The sequence below is a fragment of the Strongylocentrotus purpuratus genome, unplaced genomic scaffold, assembly GCF_000002235.5.
Source record: "Strongylocentrotus purpuratus isolate Spur 01 unplaced genomic scaffold, Spur_5.0 spur5_scaffold_4, whole genome shotgun sequence".
Taxonomy (NCBI): Eukaryota; Metazoa; Echinodermata; class Echinoidea; order Camarodonta; family Strongylocentrotidae; genus Strongylocentrotus; species Strongylocentrotus purpuratus.
Window position 1 is genome coordinate 1,215,477 of NW_022145610.1, and position 26,595 is coordinate 1,242,071.

At 35.8% G+C, this 26,595-nt stretch overlaps 1 protein-coding gene across 1 annotated transcript; it reads left to right on the top strand.

Moving 5' to 3' along the window:
* The first annotated feature begins 380 nt into the window (after window positions 1–380).
* Window positions 381–21,914, top strand: LOC579317 (rab GTPase-activating protein 1). Its single transcript, XM_030998247.1, has 11 exons — window positions 381–523; window positions 1,817–1,891; window positions 6,721–6,846; window positions 8,438–8,581; window positions 10,778–10,819; window positions 11,395–11,523; window positions 12,403–12,492; window positions 14,614–14,724; window positions 15,880–15,984; window positions 16,433–16,588; window positions 17,896–21,914. The coding sequence occupies exons 1-11, from the start codon at window positions 506–508 to the stop codon at window positions 18,250–18,252; spliced, it is 1,353 nt and encodes a 450-aa protein (XP_030854107.1). The 5' UTR covers window positions 381–505; the 3' UTR covers window positions 18,253–21,914.
* Window positions 21,915–26,595: the final 4,681 nt, after the last annotated feature.

A 26,595-nucleotide genomic window follows, 5' to 3' on the forward strand; every position in this document is an offset into this window, starting at 1 on the left:
TTGTGAATCCTAGATTGGTCCTTGTTTAAGCATGTTGTCATGGAAATAGGAATTGTACTACAAAAGTAGACGATTTGCATGGATAATCTTCATCCTCAGACACATACATCCATCAATGTTCATCAGTGTTCCATAATGATTTTTTTTTCTTGAATATAGTTGATTGGGGGAATCACAGGTAGATTGAAAAGGGGGTTAGGAGGTAACTTTCGCCAAATTGTCATCCTTGTTCTTCAGTTGCAGTGCAGGTCATCATCAGGTGTTTTGTTGTACTATTGCGGTGCAGTGCAGGTCATCATCAGGTGTTTTGTTGTACTATTGCGGTGCAGTGCAGATATATGATCAACGCCTGATATTAACTTTACTCACATGAATTAATTCATTGTCAATGTATTCTTGATCTTAACAGGAGTCTCCAGCAGAGCAAGTGATCCTGAGGGACATCAGCAGAACCTTCACCGCTCATGAGAAGTTCTACAATGAGAACGAAGGTGGCCAGGATGCTATGTACAAGATCAGTAAGGTAAGTGCAGTGAAACCTGTCTATAAAGACCACCCAAGAGAGACAAGATAATTGGTCTTTATAGGCAGGTGGTCTTTATGTACAGGTTCGTTTAGTGCATGTTTCAATGAGAAACTATTTTCAAGGGAAACAAAAAATGTGGTCTTTGTAGACAGTTGGTCTTTCTATACAGGTGGTCACTAAAGCAGGTTTGACTGTACCAGAGAGTACCAAAGTGTGACTTCATACTGGCCAAGTTGTCAAGGTCGCAGTTTCCAAGCTATTTTGTGGTGAACAATGGCGTAGTGATCACATCAGCCCCAACACTGAATTTGCCCTGCTCCAGCCCGTTGCTAAAGCAATTTTTGTGGTGAACCTCATGAACAGGCTCTATTATTTTAAGAACAGTAACTTGGACAATGAGTGAATATGACGTTAGCACTTCGGTTATGTATGTACTCCAGCTAGGTCAACTTGCTCTTCATACCTTGATTGAGAGGCCACCTACTCCTCTTTTATAGGAAGTTTACTTTTAGAATAATCTAAGACTTTTCGAAAACTTTGACCAACATTATTTCAGGATGGAAGCTGCAAATTTGTTTTTATTTAAGGAAGTTTGTTGTTGACAGGCTTCAAAAGTCTGTACCCCAATCGATGTCAGTAAGTGATGGTATTCTATTTTGTGTTGTTATGCCCAAGGTAAAAATCAATTCTTGAACATGTGTGAGTTTTTCCTGCTTTAAGCCATTCACACGGTTCGTTTGTACTGTGTGACCATCCATTTTTTAAAGGTTGACCTATTTCTCTTTCTCAATGCATTTACTACATTATTTCTTGTTTGTTTGCAGAATTATATCTCACTTCAATGATTTCCTTACCATTTTCATTGAGAAAAAAAATCACCATTCCTTAACTTTGATTTCTTCTCATATATTTGTCTTTATTTTATCATGCTCTCTCTCTTTCTAACTTGTTCTCAATCTTCCCTATAGCTCTTCTATGTCCCCTGTCACTCCAAATTGGTATCTCTATCTCTCTTTCTCTCTCAGTTTATCCTATCTTTCTCTCCCTGTTTATCCCATCTTTTTTTCCCATTCTCTTTCTCTTCCCTTGATCTTTTCTCTCTTTCTCTTCCCTCTATCTCCTCTCTTTCTCTTTCTTTGATCTCATCTCTCTTTCTCCATCTTTTTATTCTTCTGGATATATTCATGCATTCTTCTGAAAAGTGTGACTACATATATATCTCTCTCTTTCCCACTATGTTCATGATAACATTGTCCAACTATCTCTCTCTCTCTCTCCTCAATAATACAGGCTTACTCGGTGTATGACAATGATGTTGGCTATACCCAAGGCCTCTCATTCCTGGCTGCTGTCCTCTGGCTTCATGTAAGTATCAAGTCCTACATGTAATCTTAAGAGATGTCAAATCAGGTGAGAGTTGTGACTCTGGTGTCTGCAAGCATTTATTGTTTGGGTTTGAACTGGTTTATTGATCAAAAAATATATATTCAAAATATCAGTCAGAGGCTGAAACAAAGTGAATTTACAAAATATAAAAAATTACATTAAAATACAATACATAGAAAAATTGTAAGATAAAATACCTTAATATGCACAATAATATAAAACCTAGTAATAACATTACACAAAAGAGTCATCAAGGAAATGGAAAAATACAGGGAATTGAAAAGGACAGATGAAATAAAGCATGAAGTAGAAGAAGAGGAAGGAAAGACATATTTGGATAAACATTGAAATTTATAATAACAACATAATTTCAACCAATGATGAGAGATCTTAATTGGAATATAAAAAATGGTGCAAGATAGTTACTACAATCATTAAAGTATAGATATTATTTTCTCATTCCCCTTGGTATGATTGTCAAGGCTGTTCACATTCATGTAGTTTAACTTATCAGTGTTGTTTCATACATGTTATTTTTGTTCTTCTTTGGAGAGCGAATACTGTCTTGTAGTATAACCTGTCGCCTAGCACGTCCCTATAGGACCATATCAATCAGTAGGTACAGAGACTGTTCATACGTGCAGAGATGTATAGGGTCAAAGGAATCATAACAATCTGCTTCATTGACAAGGTTAATCCCTCTTCATAATCAATATACATCACTTACATTCCCTTGGTAACAAAAAACATTATTATTATCTTCAAACTTTGGCGAGAAAACTCATTGTTGATATGATAAATCATATATCAACTGAACAATCTTATGTGGAATGCACTCGTTTGACATTATCTTTGACAATGCTTGTATTTTCTTTGAACTTGAAGTTTTGGCATCTTCATCTGAACATGTAACTGATGTAAGATAGATTGACGGCCACATATTTTATATAATTTATCCGATAAAATATGATATAAAACAAAAGTCTATAAATTAAGCAATCGCCTGACTAAGAGGGGGGGGGGGGGGGTGGGGGGCGACAGTTCTCTACCCATTTAGCGAAGAGTACAGTGACACAAAGTAATATAAATGTTACATTGTCTGATAGGCCATCTTTGTAATGTAACCAAATTTAATGCATACGTCTTTTTGAAGTGCCTCAATACAAATTATTTCATTCATCTGTTAACAATAATTGTATTTCAATTGTAAGAATGCAAACTGCTTCTATAATGTGTTGTTAGGTAGGGTAAGCCTTAATGTATATCTAGCCTAGCAACATATACCGTTTGCAATTCACATTCTGACTAATGACATGCAATTATTTGTTACAAGTGAATGGAATAATATGTATCAGGCACTTCACAAAGACGTATGCATTAAATGTTATTACATTACGAAAATAGCCTTTTTACAATGAGCTTGAAACAGAGTTTGAGAACTGTAAGGTTGTTGCTATGGTAACATACGAGTTGTTTGCTGTCTGTGGCTCTGTCATTGGAAAGGATGACGAGGTAGGTCGGACAATGTTATCCTTGAATAATTGGGTTATATGATTCTGATTGTTCATGAATATTGCCAACTCTGAAAATAGATCAGAAATTATATGAGTCAGATACTATTCATACATTATTCATTGAAGCAAAGTAAAGACATCATAAATTGCTCTAAGTAACAAACATTGGCAAGTTTGTAGAGAAGAAAATCAAATTTGTAAAATTCATAGCAAGTTTCAATATGCACTTTCCATGAACGTTACGAGGTAGAATTGCAAATGAAAAAAAAATTTCCTTGCCTCGTGGGGGTCATGTATTATGAAATGTGCTCTTGGGGGTCATGTACATGTATTATGACACATGGCTTTACAAAAATTGACCCGTATATTCTCAACCATTATTCATAATGGATCCGGATCTTGATTTTAAGGAGAATCAACTTTTGAAAGTGCATTTGTATTATTCATTCACTCTGTTAAATTTGGTAATCTCTACTTTTTTTTTCCGGCCCCATCTCTCTCGGCTGGGGGTCCTTTTTTATTGCTCTTTTATTTTCCTTTGTCAGCATTTGAATATGTTTAAAAAAACAACACTAGAATTCTTTTGTTCATTATATTTGGCACTAGCAGCCAGAAAGTCAGTGACAGTGAGAATTCCTGACCCATAAAGTACTGCATCTATTTAAAGAGTCCAACAATCAAACTTAGAGGCCATTAAATTGGCTGAATTCAGGCTTGATCTCTCCAGTGTGTCATGAAGGATGTGGTATACACAAGGTCACCATACACCTAGCTTTTTTTAAATTTGATTTTATATAAGATGATAACAATGTGATTAAAAAGAACCGCTCATCTATTTTCATAACTTTTGATGACGGATAACAAGTTTACTTTTAGTCTGTAGGGGGTTATCTCGATTGTTCATTCGAAGAAATGAATGCGTCAGCAGGTTGATCATCTTTATAATTAGTGAGGACCCGGACTCGTTATTACCTTCAAAGAAATTGATTTTTTTTTAAAATAAGTTTTTTAAGATTGAAGAGATGTATTACTTGTACATTATATCCTAAAGCAATGCCCAGGGGTAATGAGACAACCAAAGAAAGAGATGAATGAAGGCGTACATGTAACATCTCACATAGACGTGTAAGAGATGATACCATTTTGCTTGAAAAAGAACTGCTCATCTATTTTCATAACTGTTGATGACGAACAACATGTTTACTTTTAGTCTGTAGGGGGTAATCGTGATTGTTCATTTGAAGAAATGAATACGTCAGAAGTTTGATCATCTGTATAATTAGTGATAACTTGGTCTCACTCGCATGAATTCTGCTATCCACCAATGAGGATTGTTATGTCAGGAATATTTATTGATTATTTGGTTGCCAGCTGCTTGCGGGGAGCCTTCCCTCCTGTAGATTTGCGAGGCCGCCATCGATTTCAAGCTTACCGCTCATGATGGCGGTCTCCTGCATTTTCTGTAATTTATCTTTCTCTTTTTTTTTCTTTTTTTTTCATTGAAATTATATTTGTGTTTGTATGCATCTTATTCAATGTACTTAAAAACGTATAATCATGTAAAATGAAGAAATATTTGTTACTTTATGTATATGATTATTTTTCATTTTGAAAATGCAGAAATTAAAATAAATAAACAAACAAAACAAAATTATCAGGGTATGCCCAGGCAATCAAGAAATTTTAAAATAAAAATACAATGTTTGTGAATATCTTTCAAAATTCTTTTCAAAGAGGGTCCTTGAAGTTTCAGGGAGGTGAACATGACAAATAAGAAAGTTTATATTGTCAAAATTTTCTAACAACTTTTTATTTTCAATTAATAATAATAATAATAATAAATCTATATAGCGCAGCTTTTTTACAAATAAATTCATCTGCGCTGGTTCAGAGCTCCATTTTTACTAAATTCTACAAAATTGTATCTCTCCATTAAACAAATATGTTTTTAATTTGGATTTCAAGACATTGGGAGATGGAGAGCTTCATATTGCTATTGGCAAGCTATTCTATAGTTTGGAGGCAGCAATAGCAAAAGCATGGTCCCTGACTTGTACTATCGTTTAGCTTAAAGATTATTATTAAGCATCCATCTACAGTGTATGAATGAAATTAACACACTTTTCCAACATTGGAACACTTGCATCTTGAGTACTAGGGGATGGTCAAAAGTACAAAAATAATTGTGTGTCGTGTGCATAGCAGTGACAAGAGACTTCAGGAAATGTTTCCTGAGTGCTCTTGATTAGATTACTCGTGTACAAGATAATTACAAAGCCCATGGTGATAGACATGATGCATGATATTCCTATTGTTTACATCTACATCACATCAAAGTAGACTGTTATCCAACTGCGATGGGAATGTTTACATATCCAATATACATACACATCCATGTTATTCATAATGGGGAAAAACATGATTACTCAAGGCATATACATGTACATGTAAAACCCAGTTGTGAGATTCCAACAAGCCTCTCTCTCCCTCCACCCCTCTCTCCCTCCACCCCCTCTCTCCCTCCACCCCCTCTCTCCCTCTCCCCCTCTCTCCCTCTCTCCGTCTTTCCTTCTTTATATAAACTGAAAAAATTGTTGACTTATAAATTTATATTTTAAGATTTCATCATGTAGTATAATGCAATTTTCCCTATATCCAAAGAAGATCTATCTATCCATCATTTATGCTGCCTTTTTTTCTTCTTTTAGTGATTATGTTGTGAGTCAGTTTAATATGTAGCTGAATATAAAATAGGCTTGAATACGTTCCTTGTGTCTATTCTCTATTAAATATCATATGTACAGAGCCGGTAGGGTGTTATTTCCATGTTAAAGCCCTTAATTTGATTGCCCTTTCAATGCCCTTTTGGCCCAAAACATATGATATATTCTATGTATTAGTATACAAATGATACACAGCAGTGGAGGCATTAGTAAAAATTACCCACACAAGGTACCTTCGGAACAGTCTAAAACGCCCATTGGACTGTTTCGAAGGTATCGAGTGTGGGTAATTTTACTAATGCCCGAACAAAATGATGTGCATTATTTGTTTTATAAGATGATTTATTATTTGTTTCATAAAATGAAGTTTATAACATGATTTTACTAATGACAGGTCATTAGTAAAATTACGTGTTAGGCAAAATAAAGCCTGGTCACGTGTACGCTCTCAACCAATCATTTGATTAGGATCCGCTTCATCATCTTATGATATGTATTATTTGAATATCATACTATGATATATACTGTAATATTTTGAATAGATAAAGACTGATTATGTTATCCCATACAGATGCCTGAGGAGCAAGCGTTTGCAGTCCTGGTGAAGATCATGTATGACAAGGGGCTCAGGGACCTATTCGTCAATAATTTCCAGGAACTTCACATGAAATTCTTCCAGTTAGATCGACTTCTGGAGGTAAATAATCAGTGATAATTCAAGACTTTAAATAGACTAGGGGAGTGTTTCACAAAGACTATGATCAACTTTAAGTTGGACTTAACTATGGCAGGCCATTTATGCCACTGTTTGCTCTCACAATTATGATCTTTAGATAATATTTTTTCCTTCAATAATGAATTATCAAAAAATTTAAGAATTCCTGAAACTCAATCCCTGAGAAAATTCACTTGCCTCTGAAGGTCACTTTGAAGAGTATTCACTTTTAAAATGGCATCCAGATTTTTAGATTTTGATACAGCTGTGAAATTTTATTATTAGTATTACGGAACAATATACACAAGTTCTGTTTTTAAATTATTGTTGAATGGTGGAACTTATATCACATTTTTTGTTTATCAAATAATCCAATATCATATGCTTTGACACATGTCCTTTATCTTCTTGATAACAATCATGAGTAAAAGTAGCAGACTTTTTAGGTGTTGTGCTGTTGTTGAGATATGCCTACATGCAGGTACAGTCACAAAGAAGACCTTGTGTTTGATGATGATATAGAATATTTAGGAGCGCTAAAAATACCATAGGGCTTACAAATACAAAATATATGAAAAGAGGACAAAATGTATAGTCTCACAGGAAGTAGATCACATAGATCGCTGGGGAAAAGGCAACTTTTGATAGATCTTTTGAAGGTAGCAAGAAAAGTAATTTCCCTTATGGAAAGGGGGATGTTGTCTAAGGTCTTTGGCTACTGCAAAAACGTTTTTCAGCTGCTGAGAGTCTAGATTTCGGAACGATAAGTTTACATGTGTCGGTTGTTGAGCCATGTACATGTATATTGTCTACTACTGCAGGACCCCCAGGAACCCTTGGGGGTATGTTCGTTATAAGAAATCTTATTTTGTCATGTCATCTGGAGCATGCTATATATTAACATTGTCCAGTCTAAGAGATTGACTCACAGAAAGGTTGCAAAAGAGGTCTCTAACCTCGTACTGGTGAAGGTTGATTTTTTTGTAGTAAAACAAAAAACAGATTTGTTTGATATCCATGCAAAATTATATATCAACCATTTTTAAAATGTTATTTCTTCTTTTCTAACTACATTGTTGTGATATCCTTATAATAATCATATATTAATCATTTAAGGGATGTTATTTTGTTATTTTCTAACTACAATTTTTATTTTCCTCCCTACCTGCGCTCCCCTCCCATTGCTATCATTCCTCTTTCTTTCTCTCTCTAAATGTTCTGTATTCTTACCTCTCATTCGCTTTATTATACTATATTTTTTCTCCCTTCGTTCTTTATCCTTCCATTCCTCTACCCCCTCTCTCTCTCTATCTTTCTCTCTTTCTCTCTCTCTCCCTCTTTCTCTTTCTCTCCCTCACTCCCTCCCCTCCACCTCTTATTCTTTATTGTCTCTCTCCCTTCCACTCCAATCCCCCTCCCTCCCCATCTCTCTCTTCATCCATCTCGTCTCTCTCTCTTTCCCCTCCAATCCTCTCTCCCTTCCCCATCTCTCTCTTCATCCCTCTCGTCTCCCTCTCTCTCTCTCTCTCTCTCTCTCTCTCTCTCTCTCTCATCCTGTGTTGGTGTCTCCCAGGACAATGTACCAGACCTGTACAGTCATTTTGTTCACATCGGGATAGAGACCCACATGTTTGCCTCTCAGTGGTTCCTGACTCTCTTCACTGCCAAGTTTCCTCTTCACACTGTATTCCACATCATGGACGTCTTCCTCTCAGAGGTATGCACAAACATCCTCATAAACCAGGGGCCCGTTTCACAAAGCCTTTTTTCAATGACAAATGACAACAAATCAGTGACAAATCTGTTAGTAACCAATCAGAAGCAAGGATTTCAGTAGCTTATAACAAAAACTGTCATTTGTCACTGATGACAAGTTTTGTGAAACGCCCCCCAGTACAATTAAAAAATATACACTTCCCAGGTCCGAAAGATCTAGATAAGAAGTATGTCTGCCAAGAAATGATGGATTTAGAGAGAAATTAAGTGTTTTTTAGTTGAGTCTTGATAGCAGGGTGACTTGCTAGTGTAGTGCAAAGAAAAGGTGGATGACCAAATGAAATGTTGTCTGTTTGAAGCTAGGAGGGTGTTAACTCTGGGTGAAATTATATGAGTTAGCATCCTTCTGTCTCTTAACATACTATGTGTGATTTTGAGAGAAGAAGAGTATGAACTAGCCCTGATACTTACCTTCATATTAATGCTATCCCACTCCTGATGCCACTATGTGGATCAGCTTAAAAGCATTTTATCTAAACCATATTATATTCACTTACAATTCACAAAGAAAGATTAATGTCAGGAAACTAGCGTGGTGCACAAACATAAATCTAACATGTTAGATTGAGACATGGAAGGAATATGAACTGATGTATGTGGAGCATAAAGTCCCCTGTGGCCACCCCTTAGGGTTTGCTGAAGAGCTCTAAGCTTCCTAGATGCACTTTGGTGTAATCTGATCCATTTTTTAAAGCATTTTCAAACACATTCTATGATTAATATTTTAAAAAATCATTTTGGTTGAGAATGATTAATGAATTAATGAATTGACTGGTTACTGATTTTTAACGTGCACGATGACAATTCAAACCAGTTTCTTTACATTTTTAAACCTCCTGTGGACCACTCTTGGAAAAGTTATTTGTAGCTATGCATCCATCAAGCTCTGTTTACATACAATGATGTCATGTTCAATGTAATAAGATGTAGTACTTTACTAAATTTCTTGTTTTTCCCCCCAAGACCTTCTTTCATACTATTTGCTCTTAAAGCTTCATTGGGGCTTAACAGCACAGATTAAATATCATAAAACTGAATGAATCGGGACATGACATGTGTGACTAACCCAGAAAAAGAAATGAAAGACAGTTACTTGCTGTTGAAACATTCCCAAAGCTCTCTCTCTCTCTCCCTCTCTCTCTCAACCATGCATTCATAGAGCATTGGTATGAATTAACGCAGCTCATGGAGGCATACTTCTAAATATTGTGAATATTTGAAAATAATCATTCAAGTATTCATTCAACAAAGCTGTAAATACGTGCGAATGATTTTGATGAACTAAATATTTTGCAAAAAATGTTTGTCATGTTTTTGGTGAATGGTACAGTTTGACATTATCAAAGATGAGCAATGAAAAAGAAAACGATACATAAATTGTGCCAGGAAATCTGTTTTATTTATAAATCTGTTGCATTGGAAGGGATATTCAATGAAAAAGGTTTTATAAAAGAAGAAGAAGGAAAAAGAAATGAAAGAAATGCAATCTTACTTTCTATCCTAACGACTAGGTAACAGTTGATCTATACTTCATGTGAGAAACTCCCTTGCAGTGAATGAAATCAATGTTTACCCTCCGAGCTATAAAAACAAGAGATTCTGTTGTTTATTTGAAATTGGGTTAATGTCCCTTTAGACTGAAGCTCATCCTGTGGCAATGCTTGTAGGAAGAGCTTGTCAGCATTGAAAGACAAGGAGGTTGCAAGTCCTTGATCAATGATTCTTGGTCCCTGGTAAAACCAAAACATAGAGGGCAGTCACTCAATATAAATTGAGTGACACATTGGCTTGTATTTTCAGATTCAAAGATAGTGAAAGTGTGTCTAGGTGGCTTATAAGTGTCTTTTTGTTCTGGGCCCTGTCTCATAAAGAGTTGATATCAATCGCAAACTATGTACATAAGAGATAGGAGATTGCAAACTTGCGATTGATAAGAAGACTTGCGGTTGATTTGGATCAATCACAACTCTTTGTAAGACGTAGCCCTGGTATGTTTTGTGTTTCAAAGGTTCAACTTCAGTGAATAATACCAAATAAATGCAATATTGGGGTGTTATTCTTATGATTGTTTTGAATATCTTTCTCACTCTCTGTATTCTTTGTCTCTTTGTTTGTTTGTTTGTTTGATGGTGTATAGGGAATGATAGTCATATACCATGTCTCACTTGCTCTCCTGAAGGTAAGTCAAACTTCATCATTTGATTATCAATAGTTTGTTTTAATATTTGTAATTAATCTGAATGTAATGCATGCATATAATGTATATTATTAGATGCAGTAAAAGACATGTGATCTTAACATCATAAAATGAACATTCTCTTCTGTTTTTTTACATGTTAGTACCTTATGAGATTTTTGAAGATGGCCTTAATTAACAATGTATGATTTAGTAACATGTTCAAAAACATTATATTTTATAGTAATGATAAACTTCTTATGTTTCTGGTAATTTTAAGATATTTTATATTTGTTAGTCTGTAAAAAGTTCATGTTACTTGTGATAAAAATTTGCTATTCCAGCTTGCAGTAACATTGGTGAAATCATTCCTGGCAAGGGGATGGTTAGAAGTAATTTGTTTTCTTCAAATTTCATTGATTACGTTCATTTCCTGTTTTCCCTGTGAGGAAGAACAAATAAAGAGTGAATTGAAAACATATTACTTTATAAAAGGTGCTCACATTTGTATGTGTTTCTTTTAATACCATGTGAATTGAAAGTTCTAAGAAATTCTTTTGTGATTCGTCACCATACAGTTATCTAAGAAGGAACTTCTTGGACAGGATTTTGAGGGTGTGTTGAAGTTCTTCCGGGTCACACTCCCTAAGAAATACCGCTCAGATGAGAGTGCTGTGGAACTCATGCAGGTCGCCATGTCTACTAAGGTAATTGCTCTTTTTACATCTTAAAGCCTATCTGCAATACTTTGGCCAGGGGGATTAGACCTCCCTGCGTGGTCACTGGCAGGTGGTTATCTCATCAAATCAGCTCTCAAATAACATTAAAAAAAGGGAACCATGGGGGATTAACACGTACCGCTTAGGCATTGTGGGCTATATAAAGGGGCGCAAGTAGCTACAAGTAGTGCAGTCTCGCTTTAAAGATTAAGTTGAGTTCTGGTTATGTGATTTTATTGTGAAAGAAACTCTGGAAGTGATTGGAAACTGTTACTTTTGTAACACACTGGAATTGTTATATATATATACTGTGAGGTTTTAGGGTCATCATAATAATGACTGCCTTGAAGAAAAAAAATCTATTGCAAAATTACATTGAGCAACCTTTCAGTTACAGTATTTTGTTATCAATTTATATGCCCAAATACCTTAATAAATCCAACTGTAGCTCCTGTTTAACGATCAGATAAATCATCAAAATGTTGAGTGTGAAAGTAGGCCTGTCTTCATTTGACGGAAGTTGGAAAATAACCCGCTATTTTAACTTACACGATCTCAAATTAGCTAACTAATTTGCGTCTTCATCAGCCCACAGTTGCGAATAGCGGAGGATATTTGGTTGAGAAAATATCCCAAGAAATCTTGGTCTTGTTTCCTAAATATCCCGCTATTTGGGAAATAGCAGGCTAATTTGCGCCCGTCCGAACTAGTTTGTGATGAGCGTATCGGTCTGGTGAAGCTGCAATTTCAAGCTTCGGGAAAAATATCCAGAGTCTGAAAATAGCAGATTATTTTGCAACTTTGGTCTGATGAAGACAGGCCTAAAGATATATAATAAGATCTACATGTATGTTTATCTATCTGCAGGTGAGTCAGAGGAAGCTCAAGAAGTATGAGAAGGAATTCTATGCCATGAAGGAGGAGGAGGAGAGAGAAGACCCCGTCGATAGATTAGAGGTAAATCAACAATTACCTCTTATATCCCTATAGAGTACCGAAACAGTGACGTCATAAAAATCTATTTTTAGAATTTCCGAAAGAGCATCAAAAATAATGTCCAAATGCCGAACTCAGTGTTATATGTTCTGCCTCCTAACCATTAGGAGCCAGAGCATACAACACTGAGTTCCCATAGGACATATATTTATTCAGATGGTTATATCTCAGCCAATTCTTAACATATTCAATTGGTTTTCGACATTTGGACATTATTTTAAATGTTCTTTTGGAAAATGAAGAAAAAATTGAGAAATTCTAAAAATAGATTTTTGATGACGTCACACTTCACCACTCTATAATTCTGTATATAAATGATGAATTACGTGGAGGTGTGGTGGTCCAGTGGTTCATTCACTTGACTCTTAATCCAAGGGTCAAGGGTTCAAATCCCACCCTGGTACCAACAGGCATGTCATTCATCCACTTTTGCCGCTCTCCACCCAGGTGTAAATTCAATTCAATTCAATTTCGGTTTATTAATATCAACATATACAATGTACAATGCAGTAGTCCAGGGACCAATAATGCAATGTTTACATAAAATGTGCATAAAAACAGGAATGATCATATACAGTAGGTTTGCGGGTGCACCATGTGTGTGAGAGAGAGAGAGGTTTGAGGAGTCCTGCAAAGGACTCTGACTCGGTAATCTTTCTTGGGGGAGTGTAGTCCTGAAAAGGACTGTTTGTTATCTTTCTTAGCATATAGTTCTAAGGAGAACTATAGTGCTTGGAGAGGATGAGTGGCTCGGCGTTTCGAACAGGTTGACTATCCGTCGTCAGGAGTGGAGAATAGCTGGCGTGCGTGAGCTTAAAGGGACTTTGTAACATTGTTCAGATGAGAGATAGTAGTGCTAAGGTAGTGACTTCAATGCTAGATGTACAATTAAAGATAAACTGAAAATTTGAGTGAAAACGGATCATTATTTATGGTACAAATTGGGAAAAACTGATCCGATCGATTCCTTAATTCTCCCAACTATATTATTCTACTCCTATTCTGCTACTTGTCAAAGCAAGAAGTTAGTAACTTCTTGGTCAAAGCATGTTCAGCATCAAGACAAGGACAATTTAATTACATTTTAGGTGAATGTAAATCGTCACAAAGCAATAAAATGGCTCTACATTCCATTCCAGACAGTTAAGTGTTGACATATTTTTATAGCCTGTTTTATGTATTTTTCTCATGGAAAAACGGTTGGGAAAATTCAAAAATGGTTGGGAGAATTTACTGTTAATCACTGTTAGAGGGTACCTCACATCGACGCCTTCAAAGAAAACCATAGATATCTTTGTGGTTTGAGAATTTGTTCAGGATTTTTTGCATGTCAGAGGGTTAGTATAGTAGAAGGAATATAGTAAGTAACATTTTATACAAAAATTAAGCAATTTTTTTCGTCAACCTTCAACAATGTTACCGAGTCACTTTAAGTCACCGGGGTGTAGACGTCAGGGAAAAATGGATGACCGTGTCGGCTTGAGTCATCGGGGAGTGGGCATGGATGGTCGGCTGGTTCGTCTGACTGTCCGTCTGGGCTGGAGTCTCCGGGTTGCGGACTTAGGAGAGTTTCGAGTCGATGAGTGGGGTGTGCTGTCGGCGAGACGCTGTGTGTGTCCCCGACGTAGGCGGCATTGTAGTCTGCTGTCGTCTGCTGTGCATTGTAGCTGTGAGGCTGGTGGCTGCTTTGAGGGTTCGGCGGGCGGCGGTATAAATGTACAATAAAATGGGTACCTGATATGCCAGAGCGCTACATAATTAGCTGCCAGCTATGACCAGGGTAATAATGTTGAAGACTTTTCTTTAATATATATATGGAAAGTTATTGACATGTATTTTTTCATTTTTATATATTACAAGAAGAAATGTAGATGGAGCAATGAGAAATGTACTAGAGGCATATCTTTATTGAGAGAGAGGAAGAGAGATATATATATATATATATATATAGAGAGAGAGGCATACCTTTGTTGGGAGAGAGAATGAGAGTGAAAGGAGAGAGAGAGAGATAGAGAATTGTGATTCTCTGTTTATATTATATTTATTTGTTTATATATTTTGATTGATTGTTTTTATTGATAGAGAGAGAACAAGCAGATGATGGAAGCCAATCTTCACTTGGAGAGGGAGAACGATGAACTTGCCCATGAACTCATCACACATAAACTCATGATGGAGAAACAACTAGATAAGGTACCGACGGATCATTTCAAATGAATTCAAATGTATTCACCCTTTCAGTAAAAAAAATATTGTGTAGATTTGAAGAAAAAAATATTATTGGCAATTGAAAATGGATTACAACAAAAGTAGTAGATGTGCTCATGTGAGGGTGTGTTTCTTATTAGTGTAAACCATTTCTTAATCAAATGTGTTTATGATTATTTACTAGAGATGAAATTAAACCATTATATGAAGGTGTCAAATTGAACATGTGACCATTGTATACAGATGAAGTCCGGTGAGATGGGATGAATATAACTGATCTCTCTTTGGATGAGGAGACACAACCACATCAGAATTAAAAAATGAGAAACATTTAAAAGCCCTTCTCTTGCAAAGTAAAAGAGTGCGGGGGGGGGGGGGGGGGGGGGGGGGGGCAAGGCAACACACGGGAAGTGTACGCTTTGGCCCTTCTGGTGCAAACATGAATACATGGCATATGCATGACACCCTTCCCGGCGTGAGTGTGGCTCTCTGACTACAGAACTGTATTGAAAGCAGTCATTCATGGGACACAAGACTAAGGTGGAATCTAGTTCCTAGAGAGTTACAGCAACTAAAAGCATCTTTACATGTAACATAATTAACGTTGTATTAACCAGACTTTTTTGCCGCCGAAAAAAATTCAAAGTCGGGGGTGTGTCTTATACACAGGTACAAAAAAAAAAAAAAATAATAATAATAAGTTTCAATTTATGCCCCTCCACCTGGCGCTATGCCTGGCAATGTCTCCCAGCTCAGTAGTCGGTGTGTTTACTCACCACTTGGAAACTAGAACAACACTCAAATTTGTCTGTCATCTTGGTTTAAAAGTAATCTTTCTGATAGATCTCAATATGTAGTTTATAATAATAATAATTCCTCCAATATTTCTTCTATTACACATGGCGTACCACAAGGCTCTATCCTAGGTCCTCTAATGTTTTTTAATTTACATTAATGATCTTACACATTCAACTGCACCTCGCAGTTAATTTTTTTTTAAGGGCAAAAGAGAGGGGTGCGGTTTAAATACACGAGGGCGGTTTATACAACATTAATTACGGTACCTGGTACCTCATCCCACTAGGAGATGTGTCTACGGTCGGAATAATTTTTGTTTCTATCATGATTTCTTTCCTTCAGGAGCGTGATCGTGCAGATGAGCTAGAGAAGGAACTCAAGGCTCTCAGGTTAGCACTCCATGACTCAGAAGAAGAGAAGCGACATCTGGGCTCAGAGACTGCTCAGGTAACTTTTTGGCTATTAATTGAAAATTAAGAGAAATTGAAAATATTTTTCTTCTTTATATTCTTTAATTTTATGTACCTCCTACACTTTCTATAGTTTTACATCTGTCAACCAAGGCCCCATCTTATAAAGAGTTGTGATTGATTTGGATCAATCGTAAGTTCTCCAATCAATCGCAAGTTAGCAATCTCCTATCTCTTATGTACATAGTTGTGGATGATATCAATCACATACAAGTTGCGATTGCCATATAAGACGGGCCCAGGTGTGCAGATGAGGTTTCAAAGCTGCTGAAAGATTGTAAAATTCTTGTTTTGAATCTTTGGGTACCTCCAATGTATTTTAGTTACAAAGACATATAGGAAAAAACATATCATAGTGCTTTGGTTAATAATCTTGAGTTCATCAAATTATTAATGATAATATCATCTTATATATGATTTCGTAGGTGAAGGAGATGTATAGAAGAGAGACGGAGAAGGCCGAGTCTGAGTCTAAGAGAAACTCCACCATCATAGGAGAATATAAACAGATCTGCTCTCAGCTGAGCGAGAGGTTAGAGAAGCAACAGACCGGAGCCAAGCAATCAATGCTGGATCTAAGGGTAAGAAACTGTGCTCAGTGCAATCTAGACTAGTATTAGACCAGGGGGTGTTTCACAAGATCCTAAGATGAACTTATCTCTAAGTTGGACTTAACAATTATGGAAAGCCGTTAGCATCTTTGAAAATATTTTGTAAAAGTTAGTTTAAAAGGCATGAAATATTGATTCAAATCAATCATATTTTCTATTATCATGGGAGATTTCATGTTCTTGATGTGGAATTTATGAAAAGTCTAAAACGTTTGAATTTTTGCTTTGAATGTAGGCTACAAATGGCTCTCCATAATTTTTAAGTCCAACTTAGAGCTTAAGTTCTACTTAGAATCTTTGTGAAACACTCCCCAGGGTTCTTATGGATTGTCTTTAGATGATATAATGAACCTGGTTAGAGTATCCAGGGGGGGTGTTTCACAAAGATTAAGATCATATTTAAGATGGACTTTACTATGGCAGGCCTTTCATGCGACCGTTTGCTCTCACCATTCACTGTCATTGGTCTCTCAAGAGACGTACAAATAATGGTCACAAATCTACAGAATTTACATTTTTTGATCATTCTTTAATGAAGGAAAAAATAATGGAGAAAGCAAACAGTGGCATGAATGGCCTGTCATAGTTAAGTCCAGCTTAAAATTGATTTTAGTCTTTACGAAACACCCCCACCCCTCCCCCTGGACATGACTGTGTGTTTGGAGCCAGAAGGGTGTTATCTCATGTACTTTAACACGGAGTTAAGGCCCGGCTCTTAATGGATGATATCATTTGGTAGACAGAGTCTATTGTTTACAGTGGTAGAGATTTTGTATCAGTTTATGAGATGGACATTGGAGGCTGTAGTAATGCCATGTGGTAGTCTTTTACTGTTGGTATATTCTCTTGTCCAAATATCCAGCTCATGAGGTGGTAAGAGTAATGACAGTAAAGCACCCAAAATCGCGTGCTTGATCTTGTATAAAGCCAAACAAATTTGTTACAACAATTGAAACTTCTTCCACGAAGCCTAGCTTTCAAAGCTATTGTCCTAATGGTGGACTGATGAATATTGATAAGTCAGAATGAATCAGGAGAGCTGAGGTATTTGTTTCTAGTTCATCGTGACTGTGCCATGGACCAGTGATAGCCTGGTGGTAGAGTAGCTGCCCGGCAAGCAGTAGATGGCAGGTTCAAATCTCTGGTTTTCAAGATTTTTTCTGACTTGTTTTCAATAACAAGATCAAGCACGCAATTTTGGGTGCTTTATGGGTCATGGTATAGTCAGACTGTTTGGTACTAGCACTGATTCATTGTGTTTTGATTTTGTTTGATAGGAGAAGTTACAGAGCTGTGATACCTGCAACAAATTGATCAGTGAAGACGGCAAGTACGAGAGATCACCGACCGACCCTCGACCTTCCTCAGGGGTCGATGATGAACCTGAGCTAGCAGCAGCTCTGAACCAGGTCCGAGAGTTTGAGTTGGAGCTAGCTCAGACCAAGCTACAGCTGGTTGAGTCTCAATGCCTGGCCCAGGACCTGGAACACCAGCTTAACAACGCAATAACGGAGGTCCAGGTGGTGAGAAATGCCCAGGCGGGAGGCAATGCTAATAGCTGGATCACCAAGACGTTCTCGTCGTTCTCATCGCTCAAAGAGGCCACGGGGGTAGTCAAGAAACTAGAACAGTAATACAGTCTAACCTGCTCTAGTAACCACCTGTCTACAAAGACCACTTATCTACAGAGACCACATATGTTGTTTCCCTTGAAAATGGTTTCTCATTGAAACATGTACTAAAGGAACCTGTACATAAAGACCACCTGCTTATAAAGACCACTTTTCTTGTCTCCCTTGGGTGGTCTTTATAGACTGGTTTCACTGTATCACGACACGTCCCTCACTAGAACAGTGAGATGATACACTACGAAGAGACATAGTTGTGGCTCTCCTCTTTCCATGAACTTTTGTCATAGATTCTGTATCTGTGAGATTCTACATGCCAAGAATTTGTCCCGCAAATATTTATTTGATTTTTCCCTGGTATAAGTATTATCAGTTGGTCAGAAACACACTCCAGATATGCAAGTTTCAAACTTACAGTTTGTGAAGTTGAGGCTCAGGTTCATGTATCCATACAACAACATTTTTTCTTGATTTATACATTTTTCATCACTTTGACTTTTTTTTGTGTCTCCAAAATTAAGGAAATTGTATTACATAACTGTTTATTGTTATATATGTTATATTTCGAATATTATTACTTATGATGATGTTAGAAAAGACAGATACTTTATATTTGTGATATGTGTGTAGCTTACTATTCATTAGACTGTCTACATAGCTATATACCTGATATCTGATAGGCTTACTAGACCAGTACATAATAGAGGGCAATCTGACCCTTGTAATAATTTCACTGGTATGAGAGCAGAAAAACGAGAGAAACAGAAAGGCAAAAGTTTGAAATAAAAATCAGGCTAATAGTGAGGGAGTTATGAAGTTCTTATAAGTTCGTATAATCTTCTTGAAGGAGTGGAAGAGTAATAGTGCTTCACATTAATTTCTTTCCTTATAAGTTATTTCTTCTAGTATTATTATCAGGAGAGTGTCTGATTCAATTTTCTTGATTTTGTTACCTTCTTGTGTTTTCTGTTTAAGTTTATAATATATTATCTTCAGTCATGCAAAGCCAAGGAGTCACTTTATTGCACCATCTCCATTAAAGATCAAGTTGAGTTCTGGTCATGCGATTGCATTGTGAAGTAAACCGTATGGAAGATTAATAATGTGGAATATAAGCTTTGGTGTATACTGTGAGGTTTGGAATCGTAAAAATGATAAGAAATTGGTCTAGTTTTTCTAAAGGTCACATGCACTGTGCACAGAAATGAGTATATGGGTCTGCACGACATGTGACACTAATGTTGTGGTCCACAATCCTGAGCTGTTACTTGTGAATTTCAAATATGAGGGCTTTTGAAGATCCACCCTTTTCAGAGGACTTTTGAAGATTCACCCTTTTCAGAAGACTTTTTCTTCTTCTATCATACTCTTCCACGCTAACATGAAGAGAATGAAAAAGCTTGCAAATTATTATTTACCATTCCCAGAACCCAACCTCCTCTTTAACGTTGAAAAGATCTCTGAAAATTGATAGAAAACCAGTGGCAACCATGTACAGATGTAAGGAGGACCAGTGCTCCGCTTAGCCTGTAAAGATGAAAGAACTGTGAAATTAAAATCCGGTAGGCTTTTTGTTGTTTGTAAATGTGTATTCAAATATGTGAGTAGATGCAGTATATATACGGTGTACACCAATTGTCTTGCCTAATTTACTAATCTTGTATCAACTTGTGTAATTGTGGAATATATCTATTTGTTGTATAACTTCACCTCTATTCATTCTCTGCAGCAGATAGGATGTTTATTTTTTCAGGATTTTCCTCTTACAGTCACTGTTGGTGATGTCAATGAAAGTTTTGTCTATTAAAGTTCAATTGTGTAAATATATGTAAAGCTTCAATACATCTCTCAATAACGGAGGCATCTTTCTGTAACTCTGCACACCCAATCTCACCACTAAGAATAACCTTAGGAAAACATTCTCTAATACAGTAGTTCAGGCTATGTCAGGCATTGTATGGTTGAGTAGTTTTTAGGTGGTTTTGTTGGAAAACCTGTAATTCTGATGTGTCTAGTGATTTCAGGGGTTGTCCTGGTATGGTGGTTCTTACTGGATTCAAATTGACAGTTTGTGTGATGATCAAACATGTTGACACAAGGGTCCTGTTTCATAAAACGTGTTATCAATAGCAAAATACAAGTATCGTTATAAGCTACTCAACTCCTTCTATTTGACTGGCTAAAAGCACATTTGCCATAGATATGTGGCATTTGTTATTGATAACAAGTTTTTATGAAATATGGTCCAGATAAATTCACTTTAATATATCCATCTCTCTCAAACCAAATACATTGATTAGATATCTAGCATATAAAACATCATGGAATTCTTTATGTTTGATGTTTTTCTGTATCATATTATGCTAGTGAAAGACCACATTATTGGAGAATGAATGTAGCCATTGTTATTTATCAAAGAAAACTATTTCCAGTTTTGAAATAAAGATGTCAAGATAACTCAATGACATATTTGTATGTGTAGATGATCATATAAAAAGCAAGGAAAGATATGTACTTGATATGTACCTCATTATATATATATATATATATATATACACAAGCCAAAGCATTTACTCAAAGGTAATGAAAAAACAAATCAACATTCAGCACTTTAATGTACTCATCAAAGTTAAGGTATTTGTAACATAACATGCTGTGGAAAGTAAATCCAATATGCCAGAAGAAATCCATGTAAATAATTGTTTGCAAATGATAACAAGTGTAATGTAAGAATTGCAAGTAGTATGATCATTTTATGTATTGATATATATATATATATATTTATCTTGATTAGTAGATGTACATGATGCTTAATGATTTTTGTGAAATTCCCCCGTTTGGGATTGTAATTAACATTATCTATCTTCCTACCAATAGTACTCATCATCTATTAACGTTCATTATGAGGTACTGACAGATACATTTCCATACTGTGATACACAAACACACACATGTATTAGGCATAGCGCTTGAAGAGCATTGCTGTTTGCTATAAAAGAGTGTATCCGGCCACATGTTGTTGTTAGAATTATAAAAATGTGTCAGATTGTCACAGTTTTTCAGACCTTGTATTTTGCAAAGCCATAAGATATCCTCCTCATCTATTTATTCCATATTGTCATGTATGATATATAGTGTTGTATATAAGATTGCTTCCCTTGATTATTATGACTTTACATGTATGACCGTCATGTGTGCTAGTCCTGTACAGATATAGTGATAAGTATGTTGTATGATCAACGAACATCTCATTGTATATTATGATCTTTGAATCAGACGAGTTGCAAGCATTGTAAAATCAAAGGCCCTGTTTCATTGAACTGTCATCAATAACAAGAAAGCTACTGAAATTCTGACATTTGATCGGTTGTTTTAAAGCAAACTTGCTGTTGAATTGTGGCAGTCGTTGTGTTCTAGTAATAGTTTATGCAACAGGGCCCACATGTGTACATTTGGATATTTATATATATTTAAACAATGTATGCTCGAGTCTAATTGTCGTTTTAATGATTGAAATGTAAAAGGAGAATGTTATGAATCAACGCAATAATTTAAAGCCAGAGAAAATGGCTGTTTTGTAATTGTCGTAGTTTGATCAGAGACAGGAACGTTAATTGATTGAGATTTAATGAATCGAAATACAGATGAAAATCATGTTTTTAGCGGTAGACGTAGTTCACTTTGTGTCATAATTGTTCTACTAACATCCCACCCCCAAATTATATGCACTAATGACATTGCTTTTTCGAGTATATATTAAAGTTAGATATGTGAGGTATTATCCTAAAATATTCATTTCTTGTAATTTGTGGGGTTTTCTTAATACAATTTATGTGGCCATTAAAGGTACTATGTCCCTTTTGCAGCCAACCTCAAATTCTGTAGAACTTTGCAGGAATTATGAATATGTCATGTATGTCCTATCTGTGAAATTTAAACGTTAGCAGTGTCCTCATATTCAAATTATGCAAGGAAACCCGTTTACTTGCTAGACTTCACTGTCAGACACTATTGAGTGACTGATTGGCTTTTTTCTTCTTTGGTAATAACATACATGAAAAGAGTTGTAAAGGGTACATGAGCATTTGTCTACATCAATAACCCACTTCTTATGATGGCCAAGATTAAACTGATTGAATCTTTGCGCAGCATAAAACGTATGACCATTCGATACAATTGTCTGAAAATCAAGACTATTACTTTTGGGCTCTATAGCCCTAAAGTCGATTTGACAACTAATAGTCATTATTTTCCCACTTGAAGACATTTTCAAGCCCCACCTTTTTTAGGGAAGTTCTAAATAATTATTATCTTTCAAATGCAGTTGGAATTTATCTTTTTCATTTTTTTGGCCTGCAAATGGGACATAGTACCTTTAATGAAACCTTAAATTTGTAAACTTAAGAAGAATCTGATTTTTGAAGAAGAAAAAATCATCCAGCCAGAGACGTTGCAAAAAGTTGATTATTTAACAGGTTTTCTTTCAGGGTAAAAATTTATTATTGATAATTTGTTGAGATCGAAAAGTAGTTTACAAGATCATAACATCCACGTAATGTGCAATAGACAGTGATCAAATCACATTGTAACTTCAGTCAAAGTTTTTTAACTTATGGCTTGCCATTAGATTTGTTACATATTACTTCTGGAGACATGGTAGATTTAAACAAAACATTCTTTACTTTTATATCAAATTCCTTTGTTCAGTAGGTCTAACTTTTGTTGTTGTTTTTTGTCATCAGTTTTTGCTAACCATGGGGCATCTTTTTTATTACACCAAACCCACGATATCCAATTAAAATCATTCCTTTTTCTCTAATCCTCTGTAAAAACTACATTGTAGATTTCTCTGGGGTTTAATTCACTACTAAGATTTAAAATCCACCCAGGCAATCCAGTAGTGTTTTTTTTGTTTTTCCTTAATTGTAATTGTAGTGACAACATTATTCATGCACTGTATGCCTAGTTAATGTGCTCTTTGTCTACGATGTACAATGTATTTGTCATTCAGTTGGTGGCATTGGTATTTGAAAAGGTTATGTATAGCCCAAGGCTGAATATATACAATTCTTACCCACTCTTTTTTACCATTTTGCTCAAAATTGATGGTAATTTCGCCAACAATGGTGACTACTATGGAAACCTTGATTTTGATTGGCTGTTGAGCCCTGTTACCATGGTAGTTGCCTTTGATGGCGATTTTGTGCAACGGGCCCAGGTAAATAGCTAAATCATTCATTCATCTGGTCCCGTCCCAGCATGGGGTTGGCGACTATGCACATTAAGTGTCTTTGACCACGAGAGCTTGCTCTGACCTCTTCATTACAACGTCCAGTCAAACCCAAGTGATTTAGATATCGTCTCTATGAAAATGAGATATTGTTCAAGGAGAGAGAGAGAGAATGAAATATCAGGAGAAAGTCAATAAGCTAGCAACTCATATTCGTCCAATCGACTATTAAAATGTTTAAGAGTTCGTCTGAAAGTAGAAGAGTTGTCTTGTGTCGGTAGTAAATACTTGTGTGTACAGTGTTTGTAAATATTACAGAAGGCTAAGTGTTTGTACATGTATAAAATATGCAACCTTACGTGTAGCAGTAACAAGAGAAATGGTGAATGAAAATAAATGTCCATTGACCACCAGCCGTATGCTCTATGTTTGTGTTCCTTGTCTCATTTTCAAATAGACTACCATGAAGAATTAAAGGTGGCTAGCTAGCTAGTCACTGAAATTACTTTTGCTTGGTATGCTGTAGATTCAATACTTATATATTACATTATAAATACATGTATCAGCATCAAAAATTAATTCTACTGGGAGAGCTGGTCCTCTTTCAAATTAACATGAACATGGACTTGATAAATTAATATATATTGTAACCACTGAATATCATTTATGGATCCACATTGTATATTACATATAACTACATTATGTACTGTAAGCATCTAACAAGCTTTTGGTATTTTGAGATTGCCTGTTTCTGATAGGTTTTCTTGGTTGTCTGTTATGTATCGCTCAAACTAAGCCCTCCATCTCGTCCCCCCCCCCCCACCCCACTTCCTCTAATAAAATACTATAGACTTGTTTACTAACTAATATCAATGTATGCATGTTTCTCTCCCAAACCCTTGACTACGACTCTGATTCAACTGCTAAGCAAAATAGCATCTCTATGGATGGAATTTCCCTTTGAATACATTAGTTGCTGCTATGTCAGGCAAGCCTTTAACAAGCATTTCAGTTGTCAAGAGAAAATTTTGTTATAAAACAGCGCTCATTAAAACAGTAAATAAGTATATTAAAAGTGCCAGTGTTCAAGGATCAAGTTGTACCACATAAGAATAACAAAAACACAAAAGCTCTTGAGGAAAGAAATTACCAAAATGACAAGAACCATCAACTGTACAAATCATTTTATTACAAATCAGAATTTTGCAATAACGGGAGCAACAACGCAACCTGAAAACGGTCTGTTTATACCGACTTCTACAAAAAACAAAAACAAATTTATTCATAATTTATTGTGTGTATGAACCTCGTCATTTACTACAGGAAAGGAAAATTTGGGGTAAACTTTTGATCGTATGATGAAGAAGTAATACACCCTCCCATCTAGTGTGAAATTAGGCCTCAAGATTTTGTACATACTCTCACGCTTACTTTAAGTATGCCGTTAGAAAAAAAAATATATTGACGACTTCTAAAGTCTTGTTCAGATATGGCACGCTAAACCCTGGCGTTTTCTTTTAATAATAATAATCTGGATTTATATAGCACTTAATACAGAATACCGTCTCTATCAAAGCGCTTTACAGATATTATTACCCGGGATTCATTCACACACAATGTGCACCATCTTCACTCCCTGGGGAGTATTCCTACCATATGGTCACCATAAGGGCATAGGCAATTACTAACACATAACTTTTTATGACAACATAAGTGTAATACGCGGAATACAAGTAGGACCTTTCTTGCAGGCAGTTATCATTTACAAGTTATAAACAAAACGCCATGCTTCATATCTGAACGGGCCTTAACAGTTCACACTTTTGAAAAAGGTGGTCTTTAACATTAGGAACCCCCTGCATTCATTCATGTGCATATATGAATGCTGTATAAATAATGTATGATGGAATGGAAGATGAATATCAGACTTATAATACTTGCCAAGCAGCACTACATGAAATGGCTGCTTTACTGGCTCAAATTCATGACTTATTCAGACACACAGGTACAAGATATTCCATCTCTGCTAGAATTTTTTTCAAATTGGTTAAGGTCTCCTTTGAAGAAGAAAAAAATCTGATAATAATGTTAACTATTACTAAAATACTTCTTTTGGCACACCATTCGATATGTTCAGGTAGTGGTGATATAAGTCTAGATTTATATTCAAAACATAAATGCAGTATGGTATCATGGACATGAAATAGAACGGATGGTTATACTACCAGACATAACATACAGATGTATGTCAAAATGAGGAGGATAAATATCAACTAGGTATGTTCTTGACCTTGACCAAATGCTATGATGAAAACTATTTGATTCTTGTTGTATTTAAAGACCAAATCAAGACATTTAGGGAACTGTAGGATTCATACACCTTCCAGTGTGAGATATTTTCTTCTTTTCAGTCAAAAGAATTCAAACTAAATTAAAAACAGTAGGTGAAGGATCACACCTTCAAGGCTGTATTTTACAATATGACAACTTACTGAGAAGAAAGGATACAGTCAAACCTAAATTAGTGACCACCTGTCTACAAAGACCACAATATTTGTTTCCTTGAAAATGGTTTCTCATTGAAACATGTACTAAAGAAACCTGTCTAGAAAGACCACTTTTTATGTTTCCCTTTGACTGTATATTGAATTACATGGACACCAATTATTGAAATTTCACTTATGGGAGAGATACAAGTGAACCCATATTACATGGACATTCTTGGAACATAAATGCCCTATTAAACATGGGAACCTTTACATGATTTGTTTAGGCAGTTTATGGCATCTGGTGTGAAGGAGGCTTTAAAGAGAAGGTTGAGTTCTGGGAAGAGGTAAAACATTATTTGTGAGTGTTATTATTGTTATTATGCAAGTGTGGAAGAACATCAGATAATAAATGTTCCCTGAAAAGCATGGCTCTTCAAATGCATTAATATTTAAATATGGCATGTAACAGCATAAAAATCGGGACAGATTTTTACGCCACATGTTCGTGTAGTCCCATATACATCTTTCTGTGTACAGTGCTTGTAACTTTACCAAGAATGGGCCAAATTTGTTATCCTTTTGATGATTCCAGAACCTTGCAGTACACACCAATACTTATATACTAGATGA